The 19,514-nt window shown below is 45.6% G+C and overlaps 1 protein-coding gene across 3 annotated transcripts in view; it reads left to right on the forward strand.

Annotated features, from left to right (window-relative positions):
• Positions 1-12,839: 12,839 nt before the first annotated feature.
• Positions 12,840-19,514, forward strand: part of LOC120809375 (anoctamin-1) — a 28,658-nt gene continuing 21,983 nt past the window's right edge. For all 3 annotated transcript variants that reach the window (XM_040163114.2, XM_040163116.2, XM_078097172.1), the window contains exons 1-2: positions 12,840-13,231; positions 16,758-17,132. In XM_040163114.2, coding sequence (XP_040019048.2) covers positions 13,127-13,231; positions 16,758-17,132 — 480 coding nt within the window. In that variant the 5' untranslated portion in view covers positions 12,840-13,126. The remainder of the gene's footprint in view (positions 13,232-16,757; positions 17,133-19,514) is intronic.

Raw genomic sequence — 19,514 nt, forward strand, 5'->3', positions numbered from 1 at the left:
CAGTGTGTTCTTTTGGTTCGGGGGGGAGGGGGAGGGGGAGGGGGGGTACCCATTAATGCAATTAATATTAATAATTCAAGCTAAATGCTAACTGCATTCCACTTGCCTGTGAGGACTATGCTAACGATAGCATAGAGGCTAGGTAGCCATAGAAGGCACCACATTTAGCATGTTAGCGCGGCGGGTCAGCATGCTAACACCTAATTAGCAGGAAACACATCCGATGAGTCGTTAGTTCTCTAAAACGTCTCGGACCGATGAGACGCACCTTTATGGTAATACACACAATGACAATAAGAAATGCTCCAATAAGAGCAAGAAATATAAGAAATGCTTATCTTTTTTCACCAGCTGAGCTTATTTGTTAACTGTTGCATCTTGTGCCGCTAACAGGCAATCAAACCACGTCGGAAAAAAAACGATGACGTGTCTCATTCTCATCATGATGTGGTAACTGAATTAAGATTCCATGTCTATTAGTGACACAGAACAGCCAGTACCATGTCGGATAATATGCCATGTCTGTATGTGGTATCGTAGGATAAAAGCTGGAACTCGCCACTAATATTGGCCAAGTGGACCCAGTTAAATGCACAAATATAACTTAACTCAATGAGCAGTTTCTGTTTGAAACATGCATTAATAAACAATAACATCAGGCTGATAGAAATACACCTCGACAGCCACACACACAGTGAAAGATACTTAATTATATCCCAGGTAAACACCACTTAATTACTACATCATACACATACAGTTGTCGCTAACTACTACGACTGTATGAGTGTGTCGTTCGGCGCTTCTGTCTGCTGGTTTTGATGGATTCCTGCCTTGTACCCACAACAAGTAAATGTCTATATAAAGCCAAACCCCGACACTGTGGCTGCAGAATATAAAAGCTGACATGGTGGCTCAAGTTACTGCAGCAATCAGCCCGAGTAGTGCATGCCGAGGCAGGCCAAAAAAGAAAGAGGGGGGGGGGGGGGGGGGCACTAATGGAGTGGATGGTCCAAAACCCTTCAGTGTGATGGATGATTGGGGCTTTCTTCTTCTACCTTTGACAAAACGGCACATTCTCGCCAAAATGGATGTTGATTTTATATGTGTCAAGTTCCCTCATCTCAAACTACAGTTTCAACAAGCGTAGTCCATGTGTGACACCGCCCCCCCTCCGGTCTCCCAAACATTCCTGTCGCTGTGGACAATGACGCATAGAGGACAGAGAGACAAAGGTCAGAGGGACAAGAAGAGGCAAAGGGAATGAGGTAAACGTAAGGGAATGTAGGAGCGGTGTGTGTGTTTATGGCTCGGGGTTTGAGAGGAATGCAGCGTCACGGCTCTGCAGAGACTCGGGCGGAGGGCCGAGGGGGGGAGGGGTGGACGTCACCTGGCCTCAGCTGTCGGGTCGGGGGGGGGCCAGAGACTTTCTTTCTGCGGTTTGTGAATCAGCGTCCCAGAAAAGTGGGTCATGGCCTTCTGTCAATATCCCACAGGTTTCACGAGCAAAAGTTGGGCGGGTTTCATGTTGGGGAACGAGCTAATGTCTGGTCGACCCAGCAGGGACGAAGTCCTATGTGGACGTCCTCTGGTGTCGCTAAGGCCTTGGCTCCCAGTGGCCCCAGGAAACACGGAGTGAGGACGACGGGGGGCCAAGAATGCAGCGTGGAGGAATGTCAACAGAGACAAAGAGCAAAGGATTGGCATGGACAGCTGGGTGGGGGGGGGGGGGGGGGGGCTTCTGCTTGTGTACATCCATGGAGTTGAGATACGGACTGGAACAGCTATGAACACAAAAATGTTCAAATCTGCTGTTGTGGTGGATAATCGTCCGGGAAGCCTTAAGGAGGCAGAATGAAAGTGGAAGGACAACAAACTACAGGGATCATGTGACGCATCAAAAGCAGAAGTTATTCTGCTCAGTGCACAGATTCTTGAATAGTTCTCTTCTTCCTGTCATACACTTATTATAAAGTAATAATATGACTCAAAAGCGCCATCTGGTGGTAATCAGTTATAATTTCACTGAATGAGCCTGAGACACGTTATAACGATCTCATTTGAAAAATAAATGTAGCCACCTGATCAGAGGCTGAGCCAGGTAGAAAAGCTCAGACACATTTGTTTTAATAACTTTTTATGTTGTTTTATTATGCCGCAAATTTCAGACTCTTGATGCCATTTTTCAAAACTCTTGATACAAAACTTACAACCAATGATCTGAAATGAAAATGACTCAAGGTAACATCAATGTACTATTTCAAAATGCAATTCCTACCTTACGGTCGAAATGGCTGTCCATTCATTTCCTTACAATGATCGAACTATCAATTCATGCAACATCTCAAAATGAGAAGTATTTGCTGCAGAAGCCTTAGTGGATAGTTTTATGAATACTGACAAACCATATTGTAGATCCATTTACACCAATTAGCGTGGATCATGAACCAGTTGGATTAAATGATCTATGGATGTAATATTTGATCATCATTCTCTATCAGACACTGTTTCTACGGTCCCATGTACCACTTTTTCAGACCAAGCTGCAGGGCTTGTAATTACCAATTGTGTCCAATTCTGCCAACTGCAGACACCTGCAACAACATACCAATGCATGTAACACGGAGCCAGCAGGAGATCCAGGTCACAACAGAGGGGGAAGACTTGGGGTGTGACGAGACAGCTTCTGGCCACCCAAGCAAGTCCGGCGCCTCCTCGTGGCGTAACCCCGGTAAAGCAGGGCCTCCTTCCCTACGGCAGAAGACCAAACCTCTGCGAACCCCAAAAGGGAGGAGGGCCAGCACCCCTCCTCCTCTAACTCGCTACAGAACAAAAGAAAGTAAATAAAACGACACTGGCGGCCACGGCGGCCAGTGGAGTTAGAATAGACGGCAGAGATGACAGTCCGCATCGGTGTGGATTCTGTGTGAAGAGCTTGCGAACCAAGAGAGGTCTTGGAGTGCACAACATTGGGAAGCACCCAGATGAACATCACAGGATGGAGGTGGCCCGAAGGGAGGGCCAAACGAAAAACATCCGTTGGTCCGAAGAAGAAGTTGAGCTCGTTGCGAGAGCCGAAATAGCCGAGGAAGGGGCCCGTTTTATCAGTCAAGCGGTTCTGGCGAGGTTGCCGGGGTGGACCATTGACCAAATCCGCTACATCAAGAAGACGGACCGCTACAAAAAGGCCCTGAGGAGATTACAGGAAGATATCCTCTAGGACCCAGCAAGCGGCCCGGGTCTATCACCAGAGGAGGATAATGCCACCTCGTGGAGACCATGAGTCGGAACCCCCAGGGAATGAACCTGACAACATCTGCAGGACCAGAATACATCATTGGGCAGAGGAGCAGGGCTCCAGCCTGGGCCCCGAGCATGCCGTGCTCCTGAAGCATCTAGCCGACCGCAGCAACGACCTAACAGCATCTGAACTTCTGAACTACACCGCATCCTGGTGAGTCCCCAGGCAACCGACCCTACTCGGGCAGCTAAGCAGCAAAGCGCCCAAGCACCACGGCAACAATCGGCGGAGAGGCAAAACAAGGACAGCCACTGATAAGAGAACCAAACGCCAGCTCAGGCAAATTTTTTATGCCAAAATGCAGGCCCTCTACAAGCGGAAGCGCTCGGAGGCAGCTATATTGGCAATGGAGGGCAGTTGGGATAAAAGCAACGTTCCAAAGTTCCTACTGGAAAGGGATACTTGAAGGCCCCAGAATCGAGGATCTGAGACGCCCAAACAGGCTTCGACCAGCCCTCCACAAGGCAGTGGCGCCAGTCACTGTACTGGAAGCGACTACCCTGCTAAAAGAGCTGCCTAGCTCAGCTCCCGGGCCTGACGGAGTACTCAACTCTGACCTGAAGCGAAAAGATCAGGGAACGTAGTTTTCAGTGGAAGCTCAGACTTGGTTCACCCTGAGAAGAGGGAAACTCTTGTCTCGTCGGTTTCAGAAAGGGAGGCAACTAAAGCTCAGGGTCCGTCACCGTGGCAACTGATCCTGTGAACCTGGTCGGCAGCAGGTTTTCTTCCCAACAGATTCGGATGGTGCACTCTCCCTTGTGGAGCCTCATGCCACAGCAGAAGTCCCAGAAGCTGTAAGACAACTAAATACCCCAGACATGACGCAAGTACTTTAGAGTCTATAACAATGCTCATCTCCACCGATGAGGAGAACACATTGTCTGCTGTGACAGAGAGGGATCCAGAGAGGCCTACAGAGGTATTATCACCACTATGTTACTGATAGTCATCTCCTCATTCACAATTCTTACCACTGCCGTCCACACAGCAGTGTGCGGATATGGAGCGTGACATACGACTGGATATTCTACTTAACAGAACGTGTCTGGGCAACAGGAGGAGGGTCCATCAACCTCCACATCACAACTAAACACTGGAGATGCACAACAACTGCCACAGATCTATGATGTTCAACTGTATGATTTCAATGTCCTGATGTTATGTGTTACCTGCAAAGGACCTTTATTCCACCTAGTAAAAAATATTTAAAAAAAAAGACCTCGAAATGGTGTTGCTGCACCGCCAGATAGAAAAGACAGATATCGAAATCCTAAAATACAAGCTAGAGGCGGGTGCATGGTCACAGGTGAATGTGTGTTAAATATCGGAACAACATAATAACCTCACTGTTGCTTTTGTATTTTTAGGAAATAAAGACGACAAAATGAAGTTTCATGCATTTTCTTTTTTTGGGTGGTGCATGTGTTTTAGTCGGTAAAGTGATTTCTGCACAAGATCTGCTGGAGATCTGCAGGGTAAATGGGGTCCTCTATTTGTTGGGCAGGGTGTTGCTCTCCTATAATTGTGGCAATATTATGGAGAACAACACACGCCACAATAATCTCACATGCCCTGTCAGGGGTTACCCTGAGGTGGTGTAGCCACTGGAAAACGAGCTTTCAACAGGCCTGTGGTCATCTCCACCCTGGCTCTCCTGGGCCACATTAAAGTTGCTCTGGGGGCCTGGGTCAGGGTCAGGAGTGAGCAGAGTGGGCTGGCACGGAGAAGGTCCTCATACTCTCCTGTGATGTATAGGGTATACATTTGAGTAAACAAAGGGGAGACAGGTGAATAATAGCGTACAAGGCTTTAAGCTGCTTACCACGTTGCATCCTGTGGCGGAGGGAAGACTCACGATATACCCGTGAGTCACGCACAGACCGAGGCCATTTGGCCTCCATGTTATTTATTAGGTGTGCAGCATCACATATGATCTTGATGGTACAGAGAATAACACAGTGGTCAATTTACCTGCACATTGGACGTGCGCTGTCATACTGTGATACCTTATATAGACAGGTGTGTGCCTTTCTCAATCACGTCCAATCAACTGGATTTAGCACAGGTGGACTCAAGTTGTAGAAACATCTCAAGGATGATCGGTGGAAACAGGAAGCACCTGAGCTCCATTTTGAGTGTCATGGCGAAGGCTGTGAATACTTATGCACATTTTTAACAGTCTTGCAAAAATTTGTAAAAAACAGTTTTCACTTTGTCGTTATGGGTTGTTGTGTGTAGAACGTTGAGGAAAACAACAAATTTAATCCATTTTGGAACAAGGCTGTAACATAACAAAATGTGGAAAAAGTGAAGCGCTGTGAATACTTTCTGGATCCACTGTAGATTTACACACATTAGTGATCAAAGCTTTTACTTTTTTTTTTTAAGTATGCAAAAAAATGACAAGATAACTATTTACTTTCATGTTTATTACTTGAACGTTGAGCATTTCAAAAAAACATAATTCACCCTGTGGCAACCTGGTTAAACGATGGAGCATTACGGCTGCTGTCAAACCTGCATCAGGGTGGGTTCACTCCACCAGGGAGCAGCACAGGACCGGAGGCGGGGGGCCGCTTCACGGCCCGACTAAATAATCTACACGCAAAGTATCAATCCTTTGCTCCGGCTGCATTAAAGGACCCGTGTGTAGTTTACTGCACACGTCTAGTGGTGAGGTTGGAACATCGTGTCGGATTCAGTTCAATTGTTCATTTTCACCACCACGTTTGAAGGTCACGGTTCGAGGCCGGTGTTAAGAGCAGGCGGACACTGGAGGTGAGATGAAGATGGTTCTTTCCAGCAGGGCCCTGTTCCTCGTATGTGGTCCAACTAAGTCGATCAAATGTCCCGTTATCCAGCCGAAATTACCGAGCCGCTGACGTCAGGGTATCTTCGGTTCCCCAAAGGCTGATCCGCGCTCAAATAGTCTCGTCAGTTTGAACCACATGTCAGTCATCGGGATAATTCTGCAGTCTACGTTTAGAAGGCGCTGACGAGCAGGAGATGATCATGAACGCATATGAGGAGATAATGTGTGTTTTTGAATCATTTCTGTCGGAGGGATTGAACGTGCATCTTTTACGTTGTTCATTCTGGACGTCCGTCCCGGGGAGGATCCTCCCGTGTCTCTCCAAAAGGTCTCTTCCCTTTATTCTCCCCATCGAAGGCCTTTTCACATTGGGAGAGTTTTCCCTGTGCCGATGTGAGTGTTTCTGGACAGGGGATGTCAGATGATTGTAAAACCCTCAGCACGGACCAATTTGCGATATCGTGCTGTACAAAATAAAATTGATTTAAATCATATAATCATGGCAAAAACTGACACCGCCTCCCCTGCAAGGCTACAGGCCCGAAGTATCGCAGACAAGTTAACGTTAAATGCGTAAGTGCGTAAGGGAAATATAGGCTCATTTTAAGTGCCTCATCAATCTAAATCAATCAGATTATATTTCATCATCCAATGAAATGTTGCTCATCTCACCTCTTTCTGAATAAGATGAAAACAAGCCCAAAGAGTGATTGATACGAATGGATAGTTATGGATCATAGGTGTAGAGGACCTCATAGAACCAGGCAGGCATTTTGGGGGACAGGTGCTCAAACCAAAATAAAAAAGGGCAGATTGCCCAAATTATTATTTATAATTAAAATAAATAAAAAATAACAGTATGATATTTTCAACTTATATATTTCTTTTTGTTTAAATTAATAAATAACAGGCGAAAACGGACAAAACAAGGCCATATTGTACTTAAGGGATTATCCTTACTTACTGTTTCCCAACAGAGTCGAAGCATAAGCTGAATCACACTAATAATAATATACGACGCCAAATGCACGAGTCCTCAGACGAAGTTCCAAAAGAAATCAAAGTTTACTAACAAAAGTCTCTCTTTTTTCACAATGTTTGAGTCTAAATCCTCTAAACTGTTTGGTCAACTTCTGGACGTTAACAAATTACTTTCGACTGCACGCCGCAGAAGCTTTTTGTCCGTCATCCGCGGTTGCTGGATTTGCTCCGTTCTGACGTGATATTTTTGTTAAGATTCCGGTACGTGGATTTCCTGTGTGTCACGTGGAGTCACGCACACTTGAGAATCCCGATAAACAGAGCAGCCCTGAGATAAGTTAGTTGGTGTTTGTTTGAAATGCACGTGCACACACACACACACACACACACACAAATGGAATGAGCATATTTGAAACATAAACGGAACTACTAACAAGATTTGTATTTATATCCCTTCATAAAAAACTCAGATTAGAGAAAGTAAATCCCTTGCAGCGTAATTTTGTTCCAACAATAAAGAACCTCATAGGAGACGGAAAACACATTTATGGAAAATAACAAAGCGACACCAAACAGAACAACAACTACTTTTCATTAGTCTGTCTATCAAAGGCAATATGAAAAGAAAGTATGGATGGAGAGAGTGTCGCCGAATGTTACAAAAACAACCCGGGGCCCCAGTTTGACCTCCTCATCGCAGATGATATTACACATAAATAAAGAGCTTATTCTGGGGAAGTCAAGGAAACAAACACAGCACGGATGAGTTCAACCACTTGAATGTCAACAACATGGCCGACAGCGTCACCATAAACAAAGAAAATCCTTGCGGTTTGCCGTAACTGACTCGGAGCTGTATCTCTTCATTGTCTATTGGCGGGACGGAAGGGGTCAAAGGTCAACCGTGCGCAAGAAGGTGTCAAACCGCAGGACCGCAGAGCGCCTTCGCATCATCCGCCGCGAACTAAAGACACACCTCTTCAGAATCGACCTCGACTACATCTTATTTGATTAAACTGCACTTTCTTTCTTTGTATCCCTGTGGTTGAATGCACCTATTGTAAGTCGCTTTGGATGAAAGCGTCCGCTAAATGACATGTGATGTGACGTCAACAGGACCATCTGTAGCATTTCCACGTGTTCTCTGTAACATGTTATTGTAATATTATTTAAGTGGAGGCTTCAAAAGGCACAAATTGGCCTTCTGCCTCTTCCTGCACTGAGAATAGATTTTTTTTAAATTTGTTTATTGCTATTCAGCTCAGCAAATTAATACGAACTTCTGTATTCCGACACCTTCTTGTTTCCAACCATTGACGGTGAAACGTGTCCAGCGGCCATCAGAGTGAAGGCGATCGGCGCTTACTGACGGACGCGTTAAGCCTTCTGACACTATTTCACTGACACGAAGGATTTTACTGCTGACCCTCCTTCACTTCTTTGGAAAGGGCGCCTTCGACAGCGGTACTGAGATTGCCAGACCAACCGATTTCAGAATATGTACTTTTGTGGCTGTAGGAACATAAGTCAATGGTTACAAAAGAAAGGTCATTGGCTGGCAGCATCCAGGAGAACTCCCAGCAGCAGGATCAGCACCTTGGAGAGCGTCCTGATACCGCGACTCGCTCTCATCTTCAATCTGTGTGCACTGAAAGTGGCCATGACGTGTACAGTGGACAAACACCTCGCAAGGCCATGTTGGTACCAGGCTGGAGATCCAGCTGTGTGGCTTTGGAATGGCCGGCCCCTGCACAGGGGCCCGTTAGCCCTATGATGACCTACCGGTCTTCTGTTTTGATCTCCAGGTGATGTGACAGTTCACTGCCAGACTGCGATCTGCAGCTTCGTCTTTTAACCCGTTTGCACCGCGGGATCAGCCTGACGTCCTGCGATGTCCTCCAGACGCTCCCTGCAGACCAGACATGGGCAAAGTACGGCCCAATGGGCCGCCTTCGGCCCGTTGGGCTGTTTAATCCGGCCCGCCGAACCTTTACCAAATATAAAACTAAACATTGACATTATCACCCCCCCCCCCACCCGCGGGTAGAATTCGCCTGTGGAGAGTAAAGCAGTTTCTCCCACGAGCCACTTTGAGTGTTACGTTAATTCTATATCTCGCTCTACATTTTGTATTGTAGCGTAATAGCGGTTATTACAGTGTTATTACAGTGTCATTACAGCACATCGGTGCAGCGGTGGTTCACGTAAACAGACTACGGACCGCGGCGACTATTTCACGCTCAGGCGAGTTTGAGTGCGCGCTTCCTTAGTTTAGCTCAGCTAAAGTGTTAGCAGGCTGAAGCCGCGGCCCTTCAGAGACAGATGTGCGTGCAGATGAAGACCCGTTTAACAGCTCGGGGCTGTTCGCCGGACGGTCGGTAGCAGAGATCCACGCGGACCTACACATCTAAAATAACTCATTGCAGGGTTCTGAAGCCAGAAGTTAAACAGTCTGGGCCACCAGACGGGTGTAGGAGGGCAGGTGTAGGAGGGCAGACACAAGAGGAAAGAAACTGGTCATTAAACCAAAAATGAATTAATTGCATTTGTTTTCATACAAAAAGGAGATCTGAAGATTTGGTGACTGAATGGGGACATTTTACGTGGTTCTGATTTGGATGTTTAACAACGGTCATTTACATTTGAAATGATTGATACTTCTTCACGTAAATTGTAGCAAACCGTAGTCAACTTTAATCAAGTAAGTAGATAATAAAGTGAGGTAATTGGTCGTTACGACATATTTTTGTACTGTTTAAGTCAGAAATTTCTTAAATTGACTTGAAAATAAATGCTTTGCTAATTGTTAAAAGCCAAATCCTTTCATGTATTGATCATGTTGTGACTTACTTTTCATTTATATTAGCTCACACAAGCACTCGGCCCCTGTGGGTGAAAAGGTCGGCCCACCCTTCCAGTCGGCTCCTCTTTGGAATCGCTTTTTTGTGTTTTCCAAAAACGAGATGGTTGCTAAGCCTTCTGATTCACTCGGCGCTGAAGGTTTGAGCGGTTGCTTTTCTGCCTCCCTCTTTGTCATTTAGCTGCTCTCGTACATCTCTGGAATTTAGATCAATTGTTAGAAATGTTTTTGTGAACATTCGGCCACAAAAATGTGATTTATTATCTTCTGAGTTTGAGGGTTAAAGTGCTTCAACACGTTATCGCATGGGAAGTAGTCCGGCTTGTTGGCACTTTTTCAGCCACATCTACCGGATGTCCTTCATGAGCTTCCACTCACGTCCAACAGAGTGAAAAGACGGAGCACTTCTTCAGTGGAGCGCAGGACAGCTGCTCCCACTCAACAGGCCCGAGTGAGAGACCACAGATCACAGGCCAGTGCTCCTCTCTCTCTATATGTGTGTGGATATATTATTATTATTATCACGTAGTAAGTAACCCTTGTTGTTTGAGGTTTCGGTAAAGCATCCCAAACGGAGGACGGGGGGACGTGTCACCACCAGCTTGTGAGAGCCCGATTATTCTTAACCCACTTAATTTCACTGGGCTGCACAGAGCTCGGGCCACTGCTGTTGTGAACGCTGAGTTCACAGTATGTGAACACAAACACCACTTCCTTCGCTTTCCTCGGAGGACCGACCTTCGACCCCAGCGTCTTGCTCCCAGCATCGAGTCCGACACATGAGGCCCCCCGGGAGCTCGACTCCGTGTGCTCTACAAGGTCCCTGCTTTCCTTTTGCTCCGTTCCCTGTATATTGTTTTTAACTCTGAAAGTCTAAAAATACACCGGGGTGCGGATGTTGCTGCTGCTGTTACGTAAGCATTCGGGGGCTGAAGTGTCAGGAATAAGAGGTTGTGCAGAAAGTTTCTGGATCTCGGTTCTCACAAAGTAAACAATCGCCAAGAAGGGACAGTTTCCTGGAACAGCTTCAAAGAGAAATATAGACCCAGAATTCACTTGGAGCTTTGTGTTTTAGTCACTTTTTAACATACTTGAGGAAAGAGTTCACAGATTTCCCGGCCTCCATTTTTAAAGCTAACAATTGCTGCAATAAAGTCACTTACTCGGACTGTTCCGTGTTCATATACATTCATGCAGTTTTATGCATCAGTGGGAAGAAAACGTCCCCTCATCCACACAGATGCATCCTGGAGGACGTCCGTCCTAAACATTCCTTATGCAGCTGCAGAGTAGAGGACAGTTGACTGCATGTCATTCCCCTTTTCTCGTGCCCCACATTTCCTGCCCATCTCTCGCTCTCTCCGCTGTCACCGTGAAAACACAGGCAGACAATTGCCGAATGTCGGTGTTGGAAACCACAGGAGCCGTCAGTGCGTCCCACGCTGTCCGGAAATATGGACGCGGACGGATTGCTGGACGGGCCTACGGGACAAATGGCAAGGAGACTCAAAAAAGGGCAAATTGAAAATAACTACATTAACATAAAAACAATTCCAAAGAGACACGGAGCAGAGAAACAAGACCACGAAGAGGGACGAAACAACTACAACGGACCGATTAAAAACAAATGTGCTCTTTTATTTCCGGCGGTGAATTGGTTTGGTTGAGAGGAAAATAATACGAGCTACTGTGGCGTCTCCCAAGTACAGGACCAAAAACACGCAATCAGGAGATCTCGTTCCCTCCTCGTTTTGTTGCCGTGACCTTGTTGAACGCAGCATTCGCTCACAGAGAAAAGCAAACCGCGATAACAACAGACACAGAACAGACCGTTGTGTCGAAGCAGTCTGGCGTTGTCGAGTTGGTTACACACAGGGGACGATAGTTCAAGAGGACTCGCCTGTGGGATGTTTGTATTCCGGTAAGACGGTGCTCTGAAACTGACCTTTAACCCCCTGGCTGTGTCAGCCAAACACACCAGAGGACCTGAGAACTTCAGCTATGCATCATTAACACGTGCGTACGATGGCTTTACCGAAGCACGCTAACAGTCGCTCAGGAGAAGTGATGAGTCGGCCATTGAGGAATAGTGTGATGCAAACAGAAATATGTACAAAAAGGTGTGATTCACCGATTCGCCAACATTTCTTTTCATTTTATGTGCCGCTTATCCTTAGCTGGTTGCAGAGACGGACACACACTCGCTCTCCACTCACACAAGGAAGCATCCGGAGAGAACCTGGCGGCAGAGCATGATCACTTCACAAATAAAGCAGACGGACCCAAGAGCTTCTTTCTGTGAGGCAACAGTACCAAGTAACACCGTGCCGCCCAGTGCATACACGCATACACTCATGCATACATGCATACGCACATGCATACATGCATACACACATGCATACATACATACATGCAAGCATAACGAGGAATTGGGCTGATCTGCACGCACAGCGTCCCACTACTGACTGCATAACCATCTGGCGAAGAAGCAGTTTTGTTGCTGTGGGTTTCATGTGTGGCGAGTAGAGCGCAAAGCTTCTGTCCCCCCCCGTTGTCCCCCCACGTTGGGGGTGTTTTCCTGGCTGTGCCTCTTCTGCTGCCTGTCACTGGATCACTACGGGTCCTCAGAGCTGAGCTTTGGTTCCCTTCAGTCTGCAGCCTCGTGTCACGTAGCACACACGGACATACTTGTGTTGACCGGCCGTATGAGGGAGCGGTTTGGGAATGTCTGCGCCATGTTGTCCTTTCTTGTAACATGCAGAGCGGACGAGAGGTTGGGTGTGTGTGTGTGGGGGGGGGGGGGGGGGGTGGTCCCGTAGAGACGGGAGGGAGAGAGGGAGGACGCCTCGTGTTCATCAGGGTTTTATCGTTGTCTAAGTTTAGATCTTGGCTCTCGGGCAGCTTCTCAAGTAACAAGGCGGCGGTTTGCCTCTGGCCGCGAACGCGCGGGGGCTTTTAACGGGAGACGACCAGCAGAGCCACCGGGAAGTGGCAGGTCGCTGGAAGATCAGGAGGAGGAGAGAAGAGGAGAGGGGGAGGGGCCTCTTCACGCCAGGTGATATCATAGAACGTCTGTGACAGAAGACACAGGCGGAGAGGAGGCGGGAGGAGAAGCACAAGGCGGACTACTTTGTGTGGAAACATCTCCCCGCCGTCTCTGCTTTCCACCTGGACGATGGCCGAGGAAGCAGAAGGGAGAGGCGACCTCCCTCCGACCCCCGGGTCGGAGCAACAGGCCCCGCACTTTCTACAAGACGTCATCTTCCACGGCAAGTTTAAGGTGAGTGTGACAGAAGGAACCCGACCATCGAAAAGACGTCTTTTCAGGGACAGTTGTGGACCCGTCACAAATATCCAGGAGACATCAAGTATACTGTGATTTGGGATGGTAGTATTTTTTTATTTCAGGATAAAAAACAATAACAATTTAAAAAGAAACAAGATATCCCAGTCATGTTTACCCCCCAAAAACATTAATAGATATTTATAGGCCTTAGAGAAATGTTTGGATTTGATAAAACGTTGAGGCCAAAGGACACAATATTTCAGGGATTTGCTCATTTTCTGGTCCAGAGTTCGACTTTGCACCGTTGCACAGGCAGTACAACACATACTACTGAAGCACTTTCATGCGCCACATCTCAGATGCCAGCTGCCTTTTACTCACAAACGCCAAGCAGTAAACGTGACGTACGTGACCCGCTGACGTCGCACCCTGGCCCTCCATCGCTGCCTTCACCCACGAGGAAGATCAAAAGCAAAAAGGTCGTTGTGCTCACTGACGGGAGACGTCTCCCTGCACTTAACTGCAGCTAAAATATGGGACTTCTTTGGTGGTCCGCGCAGCAGAGGGCTCATAAAAATGAAGGAGACCCGGGACTCCCTTCGTGAAACATCACAGTGTGCGCGCCAACAAACCAACAACTGCGGAACAAAAAACATTTCTCTTCTTTTGTTGTGACATAAAAAGATGTGGGGGATGTTTTCTGTCCCTGTTTTATCTGTGAAAACATTTATATGTATACAAATATACCAATGCTATACAGTAATGGTTAGCAACAGTGTTGAGAATGTTACTGTTACTGTTGCACTGTCGAATTGTTATTTTGCCTTACTTATCTCCTGGTATCAAAAGTAAGTTATTCCTTCTATCACATTTCGCAGTGTTATACATCCATGACACATTTACCTGCAGACGTCATGACACTAATTGGACAGCTCTGTAACATTACAGTCGGGACTTTCTTTTGGCTATCAATGGACTTAAAATGTTTTAATCATTGCTGTGGTATAATTTGAGTCATAAAAAAACAACAACATCAGAATTATTCTCTTACTGGCTTAAAAGATAAAGTATCGGTGGTCAGTATTCACTTTATATTAGATACCATCATTTGGATCTACTTCAACGACTTGTTTTCTTCTTTCTATGTTTTGACCTCAGACAAGTAAATAAAACTATTTTTAAATAAATACTATAAATAACTATAAATAATAGTCAATTTAGATCTTTTTTAAGCACACAATTATAGACAGATGAGCATTGGTTTTATTAGATGGATTATTGGTTTTCTTTTCTCTTCTAGCTGAATTAGTTAAGGGAACAGAAGTTTCCCACCTCAAGGGTCATTGTGAAGGAAAAAGCAAAGATAGCTGCAATATATTAAGTGTTTCTGTAAAATGAATAGCAGCTTTATGTCCTGAGAAATCTAAGCAGGTCTTTTTTCACACTCTAAAATAATCTTCTTTGTGAATGTCGACGTATTTGGCCAACTGTGAACTGGATCCCACATGGGGACCAGCTAGAACCCCCCTAGGGACAAGGTACTAAACGGATATTAAAGTATAAACTGGGTGTTCCCCTTTCCAGAGGCTTATGAGTAGACGTCATAGGGAGAAATACTGTATGGCGCAGCTCATAATTCACACACTATTTATGTCTCATATAGAATGTAGAGGGACGGGTCACAGACTGATGGCCACAGGACTGCCTCCCCCCCCCCCCCCCCCCAAACTCCCAAAACCATCATTCGGATCCATGCATCTAAATTATAGAAATCATAAAGATGTTTTCCCACAAAGCAGAAGGGAAAATAAGGGTTAATCCAAACGTAAACTTCACCGGCAGATTTAAGCGTCTTAAGAAGTTAAAATCCATAATTCATGGAATCCACAAAGAGCCTTCAGTTGACCTACGGATGACCTCCAGACATCTTCAGCTGAACAATTTCCCATAATTCATTGTATCCATTCTTTGTGGGCTTCTTTCTCATGTTTTTGTGGATGATGTTTCTATCTGATGGTGGTTCCGTCTGATGGTGGTTCCATCTGATGATGTTTCTATCTGATGGTGGTTCCGTCTGATGGTGGTTCCGTCTGATGGTGGTTCCATCCGATGGTGGTTCTATCTGATGGTGGTTCCATCTGATGGTGGTTCTATCTGATGGCGGTTCCATCCGATGGTGGTTCCATCTGATGGTGGTTCTATCTGATGGTGGTTCCATCTGATGGTGGTTGTCCCTGGAGTGGTCCTGCGGTACAGCTGGCTTACTACTCGCAATATTTGAATAATTTCTGTCGTATGTATTGTGCATCTTTTATCTTGTTCATTCTGTACATTGTAGTCGGTCCATCCCGGGAGAGGGATCCTCTCGTTCTCCCTGAGGTCAATCTTCCCTTTTTTTCCAAATTGAAGGGTTTTTCATTTTTTGGGGAGTTGTTCCTGTGCCGATGTGAGGGTTTCGGGATAGAGGATGTCACATGTGTACAGGCTGTTAAGCCCTCTGAGCTTGCACAGGCTGAACGGTTTGGATTAGTTTGTTAAAATCTGCAAGAACAAATGAAAGTTTGATTTTGATCTGCTCAGGGTTTGATGTGAACATAGCATTAGCACTGTTCAGCAGCCGACGTGAAGGAGACTATTGTACGCTGTCTGCCCAGCAGCGAACAGCAAGCAGACGAGCAGCTTGTGAACGTAGCGGGGCATTGATTCTAACCCCTCATTTCCGGGTAGTGCCATATGGAGGCTTAGTCCCGCCCCCTTAGCATCACTTTTTAATGGCTTAGATTTACGTTCGGGTCACTTAAGGCAACCGGGGTTAAGTTACTGACGTTAGGTATGGAAGGTTGTTTGTTTGACACAATCCAGTTGCTGAAGAACCTCCAAGCCGCTGACAGATGTTTGTCGGGTCCGCTGTACATGCAAAAAATACATATGTACATTCCATCCAATGGCCGGAAACATTACAACTGATGTTGCTCTGTGTGTGTAAATAGACAGAGGGACCCATATCTATGACGCCCTATTTCACAGCTGCCAACTCTTGAGTTTAGTTCAGAGTGAAACAGTCCACTTACAGGGTCATTGTCCGGGTCAACCTGAACAATGAGAACATTCAAACATTCCAGAAAATCCCCCAAGGAGAACATTTGATCAGACTTTGAACACAAGGAGAATTTATTTGTGTTAAAATGTTTTTCTCTTATTTCAAATACTATTGAGGGCTTGGTTGAAAAATTAAAAAATAAATGATACTGACAATTTAGTTAAAAATATTTTTTTGATGTCCCCCTAAAAGGCCACAATATCATATAGTCTTCTAATATGGTTGCGGGAATAATAAACATCCAAGAGTATCAGAAAATATATCAAAATAGATCAACAGTATATTTACGGATATTTTCTGTAGAATATTGTACACCTCTAGATCCGCTATAACTCAATGTCAATATTATAGACATGAAGCCTCCTCAGGGAAACATCTTGGCTGCCAACTCTTTATCTCTCCCCCCCCCTTCTGACTCAGCTGCTGAAGGCCCTAACCCCCCAGGAGAGCTCGCTGTGCCAACACGGCCTCTTCTTCCTGGATGGTCAGCGGCGCGTGGACTACGTCCTCAGCTACCCCTCCAAGAAGCCGTCCTCGGGGCGCTCCGGCCGACCGGCGACCCACCTGCTGACCGAAAACGCCGTGGCCCGCAGCCTCCGGCGTGGCCCCCAGAGCCGCGAGCGGCACATCCCACAGCACCAAGGACAAAGGGCAAAGGAGCCTTCGGGGGTCGACGTGGAGCTTGGCTGTCCAGCAGAGACCCTCAATGGCCACGAGGATCAAAAGATTCTCCGCAGGGAGGAGTTTGAGGGGAAACTGAGGGACATGGGGTTGGAGCTGGAGAAAGACGAGGAGGTGAGTTTACTTCTTTATTCATATCAGGAAACATTTATTACCAAAATATGTCAGACACTCAAGGAATTTGACTTGGTGGTTGGTGCATAACACCAGACTGTGAGACAACATATAACAAAAATATAATACAAAGTAAGGCTATGGGTTGGTTTCAAAATGAATGAATAAAAGATAAAAATGTAAAAAAAAAGTATGTGCATGTGGAGTGTGATCTATGTTTTTAATGTACAGCTTTTTTTCCGATTTGATGATTTTAATGTAAAGTGCCTTTGAGTGTTATGAAAAGCGCTATGCAAATAAAATGTATTATTATTATTTTGTTACGCCTTCTCCCCTTCACATAAGAGCTGTACTTGATAGTGTCTGTAATGAAAGGGAGGGGGCTGGGAGGGATGATCGGGTGTGACCACCGTGATGTTGTGTAGGGAATAAAAAGCATGTTTGTCTGAACTGCAAAGCAAAATGATCAGACGGACGACCACAATCAGTCAAACACTAAATATGCAGAGAGGAAACCAAGATACTTTATGGATATGATATAAGGTAGAAGATATCACTTTTACATTTACCATTGGTTAAATTTACCATCTGGACTCTAAATAACAGGCACATTCTACGGAAAACAGAGTTTGGTGGAATGGGCCCAAGTAAGCAACTCAATTTCTATTATAAAGTAGTTGAAATTAGTTTCACCTGGCAACATAAAGTGGAAGAAAATTTAACAGACAGGGGCCACGTGGCCAACCTATTTGAGAAGTAGGGAACTATTTCTGCTCCAATATGAGAATGGACTGGGACAAATTAGAGAACGGCAGGCTGCCACAGTTTAGTTGGGGTATTGTCACAATGTATTTCCATTTTTTCAGTCTCCTGGGACAGCATGTGCTTTCTGCATAAGTTGGAAGTGGAAATATGACATTTGAGGAGCCCCAACAACCGTCCACACAAACATTTTTAGAAGCGTTTTATTGACACTTTTCCCGTCTCCTGGACCAGACACTTAAATATATTACCAGAGATAGGGGGGTTGGGGTGGGTGACGGTGTCCTTTTTAGTCTCTTTGAGACCCCCTAGCTTCCAGTCTATTTCTGTGGCTTGTGGTGAAGCGTAACCTGCATACACAGCTGTTGGAATCTCACAAATATCCCGTTTCAACTTTTTAACCGCATCTGTATTGATTAAGGACCTCAGAGTCCCCCCACTCGCTTTGGTGGGGGTGGGAAACCAAATCAATGTCATGTTACTGTTGTTTTCTTAACTTGTTTAAGGTTGTCACTTAGGTTGTGCATCATTGGGGATAAGAATATAATCTTTATTAGCATTTTAAAAATAAACAATAAAAAAATGAGTTTTATGATCCGTTGCACTTCTACTTGGCTTGACTTCAGAATCTCTTCTGATTCATAAAACTGAAGGTTTCCCTTTGTAACACAGACAACAGCTGAGCACTGTACTCAAATGTTGCTACTGAGGCAACTTGAATCAAGGGGTCTGGGACCACCGTATTCTGCACACTGACTAAATTACTGCTGGAGGCGTCTATATACTTTTACTCTTTTGCATTCTAAACATATCGTTGGAGATATGGCTTACAAGGTGTTTCTAAGGATTTTTTTTTTTGCATCAAATACAGTTTGATGTGTTTTCCACCGCCTTTAAAAAAATGTGGTGCTGGCAAAAATATGTTGGGAGAACCATTTGAAGCATTGCAGAGGAGGTTTGGACATTGCTCTTTCAAACACATTTGGGTTCCCTCCAGACTTCCTGTGTTTGGAGATTTTTAGGAAGCTTGTCTCATCAGGACAGAGGAACAGGTGACGGACAATATGCAGGCCTTCAGGATGTGACATCTGCTACGTCCTTGCAACGGTTCCGTAAACCTCTCCTCCTCCTTCTCATCCGTCTCTCACGGAGATCTCTTGTCCTCTTGCCTCCCCTTGTCTTATCCATGTCCCTTGTGCGTCCACCGAGGTAAACTATGACTCAGGTGGTGGAGGAGTTCTTTTTTAAGGGAAATCTGGCTTTGCATGTAGAGTGACGAACACATGTGTACAGGAAGTTGATCAGACGATAGATTGAAGAGGAAATGCTGGTAATTCACTACCGGTGAAGCACTTTCACAAGAAGCCTTTTTTAGTAGCGACACAGCTAACTAAGAAGTTAGGAGACATCCACTTGCAGGGTTGCAGCTCAGATATATTAGTGTATACATATGGGCGTAAAACTGTAGTGTGTAAGTGATATTCTGCCTATGTATAAGATGTCCTGATGCCAGCATATAAATAGAAAATAAGGCCCTGCACAGCAGGGCTGACCTGAGGTAGTCTCTTCATGGAAGGCCTTGATTCTTATTTTCCTGAAACTGGGCGCAAGGTTAAATGC

This window comes from Gasterosteus aculeatus, chromosome Y, assembly GCF_964276395.1.
Source record: "Gasterosteus aculeatus chromosome Y, fGasAcu3.hap1.1, whole genome shotgun sequence".
Classification (NCBI taxonomy): Eukaryota; Metazoa; Chordata; class Actinopteri; order Perciformes; family Gasterosteidae; genus Gasterosteus; species Gasterosteus aculeatus.